Genomic DNA, 14,987 nt, shown 5'->3' on the forward strand with positions numbered 1-14,987 from the left:
CGGTAGACACGAAACTTCAGGTATCCCCACAACCAAAAGTCCGCTTGAGAAAGATCTGGCAATCGGGAGGTCCACACATTCTTACATCCTCTGCTTATTACTCTGTCCTCAGTGATTGTGTCTAGGAGGAACGTCTTAACGGAATTATCAATGTGGGGTGGGGCATTATCTTACATGAAGGTGATGGAAGATAACGCACGTCTTTGCTGCAAAGCAGCCTCAACTTGGTCTCGCAAATGCCTAAGATAGTGTTCTGCAGTGACGGAACAGGTTTTCTAACCGGATACACGACAACGCTCTTCAAAAAAGAAAGGGCCTAGAATGAAGGACGCAGTGAAACTGCACCAAACAGTCACATGTGGAGAATGTAGGAGTTTGGTCGTGTACACATGAGGGTTTGATGCTGCCCAGATACGACTGTTTTGCGTATTGACGTCACCATGCAATGAAAAGTGGGCTTCATCTGTCCACATGATGTTCAGTAACCATTATGGGTCACGTTCCATTTGTGCGAGCACCCATGTTGCAAAAGCTTGTCTTTTCTTGCAATCTGCTGGCAACAACTGGTGAAATGCCTCTATTTTGTACGAATGCAGCTACAAGATTTCGTGCAGAATGCGTCGGATTGACCTTTCCGGAATTCCTGTTATTTTACCTGCTTCACATGCACTGGAACTCCCCGTTGAAGTCTCGGCTGCCACATTTCTCATGACCCTTTGGACAACAGGAACGCGGTCAGTACAGACGGGTGGTCTGACAGTTCGTGAATAATCCTCTAATCTTTCCGTTTCCTCAAAACGGCGAACTAAATTCAATATCCCATTCAATGAAATTAGATTTTTCTTCGCCTTAATTCCTGTCACCGTCCGTAACTGTCGCAATGCTTTAGTCTCGGATTCACTGTTCTAATAGAACAGTTTAACCACTAATGCTCGATCCTGTAGCGATAGCATGCTACTGACGTCGAATAACAGATCCATTTCCAGCCTTGTGTTTTATAGATATACTGATTTGCATAAACAGTCTCGGTATGAAGTTTGAGCGCCATCTATTGGTCATTTTGAAATACATTTTTTAAAGGAAATAACAAAATCCAAAGGCTCTCTGAACGTATTCCCGCAAACTGCAATTTTTTTCGAGCATTACTTTTTTTATTATGATTTTTTGAAGTTTGCACGAATTTATGCCGAACCCGGTACTTTTATTTCATTGTATGCAAAGTATTGAGAGAACTTTAGGTTGCCTTTATATTTCGCATATCATTGATGAATATTGCAAGTATTTTCTTTTGGTTGATAATTATAATTTAATAATGACACTTGCACTAATATCCGAAACAAATCTCTCAGAAATTATATCAAAATAGCCGCTTTTGGTGACCTTCTGGCCCGCAGAGAATACTGACTGTGTTTCGTCGCAATTCAGTATTTTATGCATTTCTTAATGTTTATGATTTTCTTAACACAATACTTTTAAGTATCGAATTGTTGCAGGCATTACAGCCGCGGTATTTCAGAAGCATTGTGTATGAAGTTCCATGCAATCGTAGTGCTATTAAAATTGGCTCCAATGTTTTCTAACATTTGTGATACTGTAACTTCACTTAGCTATATCTAAAGCACGCTACTCAAGTATTAAAGCAAAATTTTTCTTCCTGATATTTCAAGTATGAAAACACTGTATTGTATAGTTGATGAAACAATGAAAATGATTTGAAATTTTTGCAACAAAATGTGTTATTAAAAATTAGACTTAATGTTATACACATAATACATATTTTAATAAATTGCAATACATTATTAAAATATTTTTATTTAATGTTTGTAGTATTCAAATGTTGTTATTTTTGAAGTTTTAACTTCAGGTATAAAGATTAATAAAATTTTCTTTTTCCAGGTTATGGCAGAAACGGAAACAGCAACAATACAGCTTATAAATCATCAAGATTAATTATATAAAGAATAGAAGTTTAACAATTCCTGTTTGTTAGCCAATACGGTTAAGGTTAAATATATGCAGTTGCCGCTCTACTTTTCGACAAGGCTGCAGATCTCATCAAATTCAATGATTGAGAATAAAAGGCTATTACGTTATATAATGCAATAAAAGCAAGTAGTCCTCTGAAAAATTTTAAAAAATACTCTGTCGATTCTTGTAAAATATATATCATGCACAAGCAGCATATCTAATAGATACCTCTGCCAATAATTGCTTTTTTTATGTTTAAAAAAAATAAAAATCACGCAGATCTTTTTTTTTTTTTTTTTTTTTTTTTTTTTTTGCAAAAGATTTTTTAAGAAGCACACTTTAATAAGGCATTTTTAATAAGGCCTGTGAAAGAAAAGCCAATCTATGGATCATACAATATAAAAAAAATTTCTAATCTATCACTCAAATTTGGAGTATATGCAAGCTTACGAAAGAATTCTGCAAAATGTGTAGTGAAGTCTTTTCTTCGCAGGAATATATGATATCACAAATCTTGACGGATATTAAAGAGAAACCATTTGTTTGTGATGTGTGCAACAGAGGGTTCTCTTTTCGAGGAAGTTTAAAGAGACATTTAAGGACGCATACGAAAGATAATCTGTGTGCTTGTAATGTGTGTTATAAAACATTTTCTGTGTTAGGAAGTTTAAAGGACCATTTACGGACGCATACGAAAGAGAAACCGTATGTTTGTGATATTTGCAGTAAAGCTTTTTATCGAAAAGGAAGTTTAACGGCCCATTTACGGACGCACACGAAAGAGAAACCGTACTTTTGTGAGATATGCAGTAAAACGTTTTCTCAACGATCAAATTTAAAGACACATTTACGGACGCATACGAAAGAGAAACCGTATGTTTGTGAGATTTGCAGTGAAGCTTTTTCTCAAAAAGTTGATCTAAAGAACCATTTATGTACGCATAAGAAAGAGAAACCATATATTTGTGAGATATGCAATAAAGCGTTTTCTCAAAGAGGAAGTTTAAAGATACATTTAAGGACGCATACGAATGAGAAACCATATATTTGTGAGGTATGCAACAAAGCGTTTACTCTAAGAGGAAGTTTAAAGATACATTTAAGGACGCATACGAATGAGAAACCATATATTTGTGAGGCATGCAACAAAGCGTTTACTGTAATAGAAAGTTTAAAGATACATATAAGGACACATACGAAAGAGAAACCTTATATTTGTGAGATATGCCATAAAGCGTTTCCTGGACGAAGACACTTAATGATACATTTAAGAACGCACACGAATGAGATACCGTATGTTTGTGAGATATGCAGTAAAACATTTTCTGAGCGAGGAAATTTAAAGAAACATTTAAGTACGCATATAAAAGAGAAACTGCACATTTGAAATGTATGCAATAAAACATTTTCTAGTGGAATCTTTTTATGGAAATATTTTCTGACGCATACGAAGCAGAAACCTCTGTGTGTAATAAAGCATTTAATGCAAAAGGAAATCGCAGCCCCATTTACCGATCCATTCTAAAGAGTAACTACATGTTCGTTGTGTTTGTAATAAAGTATTTTCTGGTCGAAACATTGAAAGGAGATATTTATTGACCCATGCAAAATTAAATCCACATATTTGTACAAATAAACTGGAATTATGCATCTGTGTAGCGTTTTGTATAGATTTTTCTAATGATGCAGATTTTTGTCGGGTTTACACTCGGGCAATTATAAGACGTTCAATAGGCAGCGCATGCACAGAAAGGGACTGATTTATGGTTGCCATAATTTCATAAAATATATTCAGGCATTCCATGCTTGGCTATAAATTGCTGCTATGGCGTCCCCCAATTCTCCCTTTCCATTGCGTATCGTATTAAAATGGGGGATATTTTCAAAAAGAAACATGATAAAATAAAATGAAAAGTCAAATTCAGAAAACTAAAGAAAAAAAAATAATAATGGGGGGGGGACTCGCACGAGACAGAACAAGCAGCAAAAAATTTCGGCATTAATCTATAATAAATGGTTAATATTTTCAGGCAAAAAATAAATAAAAAACCGTCAAATTTTTCAGACGCATGCGCAGTAAGGAAAAAAAAAAATACAATAAAGCGTTACTGTTACTGTTGCAATAAAGCAATGTTACTGTTCCGTCGGGACAATTACTTGCCATTTACCGAAACAACATTTTTCAGCTTTTCTACTTATGCGCTGCCTACTGCCCTAGTGTAAACCCCGCCTTAAGATGTTATTTTTTGACTTTCTCAATCGAAACATGGTCTGGCAGTTTCTATTGACTTTTATTAATTCACACAAATCAAAAAGAAAAAAAGATTCTCTTGATTTGTATGCTAGTAATAATTTTTCACACACACATAATTACAAAAATTTAGGACACATTTTCTAACACATCAATTAGAAAAATACTATTTTTGAGATTTGCGTAATAAAGTATTTTCTTTACACATCTAAAGATGTTTTTACTAATGCTTGCCTACAACTTGGACATATTCTGTGAAGCTTTACCACAGAAATCCATTTGATGTTTCTTTTAACATTTAGCAATAAATGTTAACTAAACGAATATGAATTTTATGTTGAATTGTTTTCCACGAAAGAAAATTCTTAGAAATATTTACTGACACATACGAAAGAAAAACCATTTATATATATATATATATATATATAAGCATTATTTTATATTGTGAAGCAGAATGCAGTTTGACGACAGTGAAGATACTTTTGATTTCGTGACGTCGTTTTATTTCATTTTGAAGAAGCAAGCATATGTACAAGTGATGAGCTCATAGAAAAGGAATGAGGAAAAAAACTCTTGGACATTTTATCCCTGGTCTTATATAGCCTCAGATTTTGAGAGTGAAAGTATTTCTTTACAGTGTTAATATATAATGAGATTTCGAGAGGGATTTTCGTTACATGCGTTGAAGAGGCAGGTGAAACACATGGAGATTTTAAAAAAGAATTTGTATCGTCAGCGATATTTTGTCTCTTCACGCGGAGTGTCGAAAAGTTAGACTTTTAGCTGATTCGGCAATTTAACAAGCTTCTCTTGAATTAATTAAGTAGAGACAGTGGAATTGGATCACGAAATAAGACAATATTTTAGAATGAAGTTACTATGGGCTGAATTAAGATAAAATCTTGAAAATTAATTAAATTGAAATTAGAGTTAAGATATCATTACATACATATATATATATAATATAAATGATGTTTTTTGCATCTTTATAACAGACACCATACGAGGGGTGATGTACATTATGTACAGTTAAACAGTTTAAAGAACAGTCAAAGGTGATGTTCTCCATGAATGGAGTTTGATGCCCCGGTATCAGCGCAAACGGTTGCATCTCTTCCACACGTAGTTACGAAGACAGAATATGATAGGAAATCGAATGATTCCGCAGCAAAAAGTTTCGCTCTTCGAACAATGGTTTAAATTCTTCTTTGTGTTTAGTGCATTTGGGGCACTTTGCTTGGATAAAACCAGGATAACAGCGCAACGAAGATTTTCTTTCTGGTCTAGAACTGGCAAAATTACCAAAGTCGTTGGATTTGTGCTGATTAACTTACGAGGATTGGAAGTTTTACATCATCTTTCAGTGGGAAATACAGCGTTTCCTTTTAACATTGGCTTCTTCAGAACGAAATAAGGACTTTTCTTTATACCTAATCTGTCAGTTTCATAGCTATCGAGCTTCTCAGCGAGCTCAAATTACTGATTCAGTTCTGACCAGAAATCCACAAAGTGTTGTTTCACTTCAAGAGGTGTTCTCCCTTTCAATTGATCTGCGATTATCAAGTCCTTCAATTCTTTGTAAGTGGAAATAATTCAGTTCTGTTATCCGTCCTTCAAAATAGGATTTCAATTCAAAAGTGTAATCTTTCCATGTAATGTCTGCACTTTTTCGGTGTTGCGCAAACAATTGTCGGAACCTATCAGCAGAGAGGCGATATCTTTTTAAAAGCAATTCTTTTACATAATTTTTAGAATCTTCTTCATTCTCTTTCACTATCATTTCATTTATATCAGATGGTAAAGAACCGATGAGGTAAGGAACCCAGTTGGTTTCTGGTGTGTTTACAAATTTTACTTGTCCCTCTAACATGGTTAAGTAAAGTCCAGTTTCATCTGACTTTGGGCTGAACTTGGGAAGAATTCGATTAATATCAAATTTAGGCTAATCAGATATTTCTTGAGGGGCACTTTCATAGTCATTCTTCGATTGGATTCTGCTTGGATCTTTAATTTTTCAAGTTCGAATGAACGTTCTGCCTGTCTTTCTGCTGCTATGGGTTCAGCTTCCTTTTCATCCGCAAGGTGTTGATCAATTATCACCTTGTACAAATTTTTTGTGAACTCCTCATCATAAGAACCTGCAATCGTAATCAGTTCCTTAAGTTGAACCATTTGAAGAGCTTCTGTTACCTGTAATCCCAGTTCGGTTGCTAGAATTGATGTAATCTTGCTTCTTCCTGTTTCCAAATACGCCGTTTTATTTTATTTTTTTTTTAATTTTAAGTTCTAAATTTAATTTAATGTTTGATGATGCTCAGTGTTAGGATTAAGAGAAAAAACACTGACATGTTGACATGTGATTCTTTATTCTCAAAACATTAAATATACTTCTCAATAAATTTTACTCTAGGTTCCTTCTGATATCAAACAATAAAAATAATGACTGACCCTTTTTTTTTCAACGAAAATCAATTAATGCAATAAAAATAATTCTACTCGAATATGGTTTTTGCGAGCAGAAATCAACAGCAAAGAAAATTATTAATAACAATCTGATTCCCTTTTCATTCTTTCAGAACTACCGGAAATCAGAATCAAAATAATGCTATAACTCCTTTCTGCAATTTTTTTATACTTTTATGACACTCAATATAAAACAGTTTTGTGAGATTAATTTCAACAATTACTGTGAATATCCTTTCATGGTAAACACAATATGCAAACAATTTAACAAAAGAATGAAACCGTTCTTTCAATTACTGTATTTTCAGAGATGTCAATCATTCATTTATAGTTAATATTTTATCATATATACAAATACTTTATTTTTATTGAGTACATATAAGATTTATAACACCGTGAGAATTACTATTTAATTCTTTTTTATACGATTAAATAATAGAATTATCACATTCAAAGAAGGAAAAGTTCTTTCACCATTTACGCTCTGAAATGTTTAATATTTGTTTTTCGAATAAATACCAATTCTACAAAATGACAGTAATTAAGAAAAAGAAAGAATAATAATAATCTCTTCATCTAATAGCTATTCTGACGGGAAGTGACTGGTGTTCATTAATTTTGATTTATGCTTACACTGCGGTTTTTGACTGCGTGAGCTTCGAATCCTTATTCCGATCAAAATAACTCTAGTTGTACACACTTTTATTTCTTTTACATTCATACGCAAGCTATCGCATGTGAACATTTTCTAGGAATATTGAATATTTCATAAGCAAAACTTACATTAATTTATTCAAGAACTTAAATAGAAAAGTATTTACACTGATTTTTATGTACAACTTTGTTTTTTTAATTCTTCAAGATTGACGATATTAAAGATTAATTAATTACACAATAATTCACAGTACGATTTTAATAGCAACAACAACTCTGTGTGTTGTTTTCAGAAAAATTAATTCGTCATGTTTGACGAAATTAAATTTCAAATATATCAGTAAGATTTAATACAACATAACATATCTGATACTTCTGGTTTTCTTCGAGTGAAAAATAGAAGAATTTTTAAAAACAAAACTTCATCTAGTTTGATTAAATCAAAACTTAGTTTTCAGATAAATTAATTCGTAGAGATTGACGGAATTCAATTACAATTGCCAGTAACATTTATAAAAAAAAATAACAAAACTTTTATTCTTCGGGTGAAGAACTTCAGCTGGTTTCTTTTCATCAGAACCTAGTTATCCGGGGTAGTTACTACAAAAGCTGAAAAAGAAAGCGTCCCTGTCTTGGAATGTAAATATTGATGTTTTAAATGTTTAATATTGATTCGGACCGAACGTTGGGCTGCCAATTTATTGTGAACGTAAGGACGCCAAAATTTAAATTCTGTCAGGGAAGACGATTAAAATCAATAAATCATGCCAATTAAGTTGAAATACATCTAATGAAATAAAAGGACATGATTTTGAAGTGGGAAAAACTATTCAGGACAATAACATTTAATTACAAATATAAATTAAAATGATACTCGGGGCAGAATCATCAGAGAGGGCAATAATGGGGAACTGCAACACTCCTCCCGTCGGCAAGAGGTTGAGAATTTCGTCGGCAAGAGTCTTTATTGGTTCGGAACGTAGGTGTGGCGAGTTTGGTATTAAAGTATATAATAATTTAAAACCCATCTTAGAATTACTATTTCATAAATAATGGAAGTATCCGACGAATGCTTTAAGTTGGCAGAATGACAATGCTTGATAAATAGCCGACAAGGCTACTGATGAATAAATACATTTTCCGACAATTCTCCATTAGTCGATTAAGAAATCGATGCAAAGTAGGTCGACTGATTGTCGAACATAAGATAGAACAGTCATATATACAACGCTATTAACCTATAGTTAAAACACATAAATATAATAAATAAAATATAATTTTTTGCTATTTTCCAATACAAATGTGAAACATTTAAAATTTATATTTAAATTCTAAATCATTGTGTGTGTTTTTGTACTTTACTCCTCCATCATCATCATAAATTAAAATTATAAATAATATTTAAAATATAACCTTATTCACTTTTACATGCGAATAATTTTCTTGACATTTTTGTAAAATATATTTTTTGTCTTTGTTAGTGGTTGGCAATATATAAAAAGAATGAAAAAAAAAAACACATGCATTAACTTATAGTTAGAGCACATAAATATAATAAATAAAGTATAATTATATACTTTTTCGTTATTTTCAAATGCAAATGTAAAATTTTATACTTGCATTAAAATCATTTTTTTTGTATCATGCTTATTTTATTTATTTCATCATCAGACCTTATACATTTTTTTCTTCTCTGAAATATAAAATTTAATTAAACATTACTTTCGATTGTTTGAACAGGGCTCGACTTAGCCTAATGGGGGTCCGGGGCAAACATTTCTTTCAGTACCTCCCCTCTGCTTCACTAAATCAGTAATGAAGAAGCGTGCATCGAAATTGTCAATGGTTTTTTTCGTTAATTAATTCAAAATAGTATTTAAATTTAAAAGCAAAAACACTCTAAGTCTTAACTCGAAGTACCACATTTAACCATTGAATTTAAAATGCAGTCTAACAAAATGCTAAGGCAAGATTTATATTAGAATGCTTTCTACAACTATCTTAAGCATCTGTCTATATGAGAAAGTCCTATATCTCATAAGCAAAATATTTGTACATTTTTAAAGGAAAAATATGCAAATTTCACAACAGTTATTTTCATATGTAGGAGTATTTAATTATTTATTGCATACAAATAAAACAAGCGTCATTATTTAAGAAAAGTAATTATTTTATCAGTCACATTTTCTTATGGTAAACATTGGGACATTAAAGGTGGAATATTTATTCAAACAGAATGAAAAATATCCAGACCGATTCATTATTCAAATTCCAGTAAAAAGATAATTTGAATGACTGGCCAAATTTGTCCATCGTAACTGCGAACATTTAGCTGAATTACGCCCTAGAAAGTCATGGATTTACGAAATATAGATTTTTTTTTGTGTGTGTGTTCATGTGATAGATTAATGAAGAAACTAACATAAAAGTGACGAATTTTACACTATACTGATATTTTGTTTTAAAAAGTTCATTAAACAAGGAAACGTAAAATAAAATATTTTATTCGATTAAGGGGGCCTCCTCTGATGTGGGGGCCCGGGGCAACTGCCCCGTATGCCCCTACTTTAGCCAGACTCTGGGTGTGAATTCTTAATTCCAACTCTGGTAATAATTTGTTATTGATTTAATTTAGAGGACTTGGTACAAACTAAATGAACAATGTTAAATTGCGGAAATTTATACACTCGTTATAAACGATACATAAAATGCATTAAGTTACAAGTACATACACTCTAACAGCTACAGAATTTTTGTAATTGCTATGGAAATTAGGTAAAAACTACAGAATTACGAAATACTGGAAAAAAAGATATATATATATATGTAAGCATTATTTTATGTAAAGTAGAATGCAGTTTGAAGACAGTGAAGATACTTTTAATTTCGTGACGTCGTTTTATTTCATTTTTAAGAAGCAGGCATATGTACAAGGGGTGAGCACACAGAAAAGGAATGAAGAAAAAGCTCTTGGACATTTTATCCCTGTCTTATATAACCTATGATTTTGGTAGGGAAAATATTTCTTTACAGTGCTAATGTATTATGAAATTTCGATAGGGATTTTCGTTAGACGCGTGGACAAAGTAGGGGAAACAGAGGGAGATTTTAAAAAAGAATTTGCCTGATCAGCGGTATTTTATCTCTTCACGCGGAGTGTGGGAAAGTTAGTTTTAGCTGATTCAGCAGTTTAACAAAGTTTCTCTTCAATTAATTAAGTAGCGACAGTGGAATTGGATCACGAAAGAAGAGAATGAACTTATTATGGGCTAAATTAAGATAAAAGCTTGGAAATTAATTAAATTGAAATTAAGAGTAAAATATCATTACATATATATATAAACTGAAAGAATAGAAAATAATATAAAGAAAATTGAAAAATATCCCATTCCAGAATTTTCGCTCACAGCAATGCGAATAGTGAATATATTTCAGCAAGGTTAGGCAAATAAATAAAAATGAAATAAAGAATCGCAAATTTCAAGTTATCATGTGAGAACATTATTATTTTTAAGTCATTATTTGTCTTAATTAATTTAAGTCATTAAGCAGTTTAAACCGGTTTGAAACAGTCACAAGATTTCTCTATTCTATATAATTATATATATATATATGTATATGTGTAATTTTTTTCAAACTTTAATTTTCAATTTTTCTAGCAGGCGAACAAAGTTTTGGAGCTCGACCGCTTTTTAGATAACGGAAAAAAAACAAAACAAAAAAAAAAAAAACAAAAAAAAACGTTTTTCTGAATATCGACGTACGCGTAATCTGCTAGTCTCGTTATTGTTGCAATCCGGTTTAAACTGGTTAATGACTTAAATTAATTAAGACAATTCACAAGAATTCAGAGAAAGAATAATTAGGAAATCAAGTTGTGACTTTAGTTGGCGATAATTCGATAAATATGACAACCTTCTGAATTATTTTCAAAGAACCCTAAAAGCGAATAATTGATGCCTCAAAAGCGATAAATCGCCAATTTCTTGCCTACACATTTTGAGGCTTCAAAAACCTCAAACCAAAACAGCATCATATTCTCACATGATTTAAAAAAAAAAAAAAAAATCTTTTCCAGCATAAATACAAAAACATTGGAGTCACTCCTTAACAAAAAAAGAATATGGAATTTTGCAAGATGTTAAACTGATTAATGATGAATTAAGATTGCAAAATTACTTGCTCTTTTAATGAAACAAAATTCTAATTGACGAAGAAAAAATGTTTCTTTATTTTATCAATACAATTGTGTTGTGTGATTTTGTTAAAAAAATTATCTTACTTGTATATTTAGCCAATTCCGTTAAATAATTTATGAATAATGTTTGAAAATATTTGTTTTAACTATTTAAAGTTCTTTGGTAATATCTATTTTTCAGTAATTTGCTGATATTACGTTATATGTAATATATCTGTTAGAATTGTTAGTGATGACTAGATAGGCAGTGATGGAAGGTATGCAAGTATGAAATTTATTCTGCAGTTTAAATAGACATTTATCTCTATAGAAGTGAGATTTAAAAAAATATAACTTATCATTTTGTTCACATTTGCTCAAACATTTCAACCGATAGGGTCGCAGATTTCTCAGAAAAATAAATGACCTTTTATTAACTTTTTTAGATCAAAGTTATATTATTTATTAAATTGATTGAAATCGAAGTACAAAACAAAAGGGTGAAAAATTCATGTTGCCACACAACAAGATATTGTAAATAAAAATAGGATTTAAGCGAAATGAAAAAATATAAATAAGCCTCGGAATTATTTAAATATATTTACAGTTAAAATGTAGCTTTTGGTTAAAAGCTCAATGTTCAAGTTTTCATATTTGAAAGTGGACATAAACTGTCATTTAAATTAGTGTGATTGTTAATAAGTCTAAAAAAATAAACATTACTTATACGCATATTCTTTTTTACGTTATAAAATAAAATTTGTAAATAGAAACTTATTTTTTTAAGTGATATTCTTTTGAATTGTTTTTCATTTTAAATATATTCATTGTATTTAAAACTTTACACTTCAATTGTGTAAGATTTAATTATTTAAATAATAGTTTTATAAGCTTTAAATTATTAAATTGAAAAGAATTTAATCCAACTGAAATTTTTCGCGATAATAAAGATCAATGTTGGTAAAAGGTTTTTCCAGCGATTCTTCAAACATTTGGGTCTGTCTGGATTCATTCTCGTTGATTGTTTTTTTTTCGGGGGGGGGGGGGGTAGGTGGATCTTGTTCTGTTATTCCTAAAAAATAAATATAATTATAATATGAACTAAAAATGTTATTTAAATCTTCTTATAATCAAGATATTTTCATATAATAATAAATAAATCATTCGATTATTTATATATCTAAAATTGCATAATTTTTATAAAATTTGAACAAAAATATATTTGTTCAGCAAATTGAAGTTATCATGAAAAATGCGATTTTTATAAATACAATTTGGGGAAACAAATGCTTTAAGTAATTAGATTATTTAAAATGTTTTTTTTTTAAATCTTTTAGAAACTTTTATTCTTTCCTACAATCTTTTATGTTATGAAGCAAACTTCGCAACCTTAATCTGACTTTAAAATTTTTCAAATTAATAATTATTTTTAAATTTAAAATTAAATGTAGAGGTGCACATTGGCGTTTTGCGTATAGCGGAATTTCATTAAGAATTCTTGGCTTACCAATATTATTAACTAAAACTTTTAGCTATCAGAGGGAAAAAAAAAAAAAAAAAAACTGAAGACAAGAGTCTGTATCACAAGCATGGATCTAAGCATCTTAACATTCATTGGCTGTGTAAATCACGTGAGCTAAATGCTAGGTTTTACTTATCATGGCAATTTACTTTCTTTTTGGCAAACTAACTGGCTATTTATTTAGAAAAAAGATTTTTTTTTTTTTTTTTTTTTTTTGCATTTTTAAATTTATTTTAAAATATTATTACATTTCAAAGAGTGTGTAGCTGGAATTTGTTTTTTTTTTTTAATTATCGTAATGCTTAGTGAATTTCTAATACGACATATGTGTGTGTAGGTTTAATAATTTTTACTTAACAACTGATATTATGTATAAACAACAAGAATAGTTGAAACAATTTTATTTAAAAAAAATTATACCGATTTTTATTTCTGAAAGAGGCTTTATTTTTTCAATAGAAAGAATAAGCTGATTTTAATATATATATATATATATATATATATATATATATATATATATAACTACCACCCAGCATGTTAATTAATCTCTAAATTGTGTTTTGAATACTCTTTATTTTAATATTGCTGTGTGCAGTGATGTAAAATACCTTAATATCTATTTTTAGCAGATTTAAAATGCAGGCACTGCTGTGATTTAGAATATTCATGTATAATATAAATATGTATAGAACACATATTTAGATTTACAATAAGGTAATAAGAGGAAAACTAATAATATGAGAATCTTTTAAATTCTATAATAATCAAAAATATTGCCGCATTAAAAAATGGCAGTCAACTCTCCATGGCCGAATGGTCATAGCACTGGTCTCATAATCAAGATATCGTAAGTTCGAATCCCGCTAGAGACCATGCCATTCACAGTGTGTGTAAATATTTAATTCCTTGATTTTACGATTTCCTTTATTTCATGTTCAAGAAGATTCTGGACATTTCTTTAGTTTACCAGACAAGTGTTTTGGACTTTTCTTACTGTCTCCAGAAATTTTGGAACTTTCCCTGCTAATATAAAAGCAGAAGATCTGTCACTCTCTGTAATCTCAGTTGAGAGTTCAGTTAATAAATTGGTTTAGCTCTACTTCTTGTGTCTGTCATTGAGTTCCACACTAAGGAATCTACGTGACAATATGAATCAGAAAGTGCAAATATGCAATTTTATTGCAAGGATCCTACATAAAACATGTGGTCTAAAAATATTAAACCTTTCTGAAACAAAATTAAATGTTGAGTTTGACTTTAAATTTACAAAGAAAATTAAAGTGTAATATATAATTGTTTATAATTATTTTTGGATTAATAAATCAAATTACCATATAGTTTTTATGAATTCAAAAAGAAATTTTTTAATAATCGTATATGAAATTTTTTTAACTCGCCACAAGTTATGAATCTTGTTTCAGGAGCATAAGTTGGAGAAAAATTCTTTGGCTTTTCCATTGCTGATAAGTGAAGTTCAGAGTTTTTAAATGTTTATTATCGTGATACAATGTTCATTTATATTATATAAGAGAAATCTTGCCACACTAATAGATGACATCATTCTGATCACTTTGCCTTGATATAGGAGAAATTATTAAGGACAGCGTCATGGTTTATTTAATAAAACGTGATTGCACTTATAGTATGTACAGATTTCTCTTCATAAACCCGCTAATCATTGAAAATACCATTTAAATTCGAATTATTGAGAATTAATCAGATGAAGATCACAGGGTGGAACGTGAATATGAACAGAATCCAAACATCCCAGAATACTATGATATTTTTTGGAAGAAATTTTAAAAGCAACTAAAAATTTTATCAGCATCAAAGAGAATAAATATAGTGTCTCATATGAATAATCGCAACAAAACAAAATTTAGTGTACCCTAATAGTTCAGTTTTTTTTTCTTTTAAAAAATAGAAAAATTTTATTTCCATTTCTTACTAAG

At 30.4% G+C, this 14,987-nt stretch overlaps 1 protein-coding gene across 3 annotated transcripts in view; it reads left to right on the top strand.

The window, feature by feature from the left end:
- Positions 1–3,620, top strand: part of LOC129975011 (gastrula zinc finger protein XlCGF7.1-like) — a 58,528-nt gene extending 54,908 nt beyond the window's left edge. For all 3 annotated transcript variants that reach the window (XM_056087867.1, XM_056087865.1, XM_056087866.1), the window contains exon 2: positions 1,897–3,620. In XM_056087867.1, coding sequence (XP_055943842.1) covers positions 2,435–3,355 — 921 coding nt within the window. In that variant the 5' untranslated portion in view covers positions 1,897–2,434 and the 3' untranslated portion in view covers positions 3,356–3,620. The remainder of the gene's footprint in view (positions 1–1,896) is intronic.
- The last annotated feature ends 11,367 nt before the right edge of the window (positions 3,621–14,987 follow it).

Source organism: Argiope bruennichi, chromosome 7, assembly GCF_947563725.1.
Source record: "Argiope bruennichi chromosome 7, qqArgBrue1.1, whole genome shotgun sequence".
Lineage (NCBI taxonomy): Eukaryota > Metazoa > Arthropoda > Arachnida > Araneae > Araneidae > Argiope > Argiope bruennichi.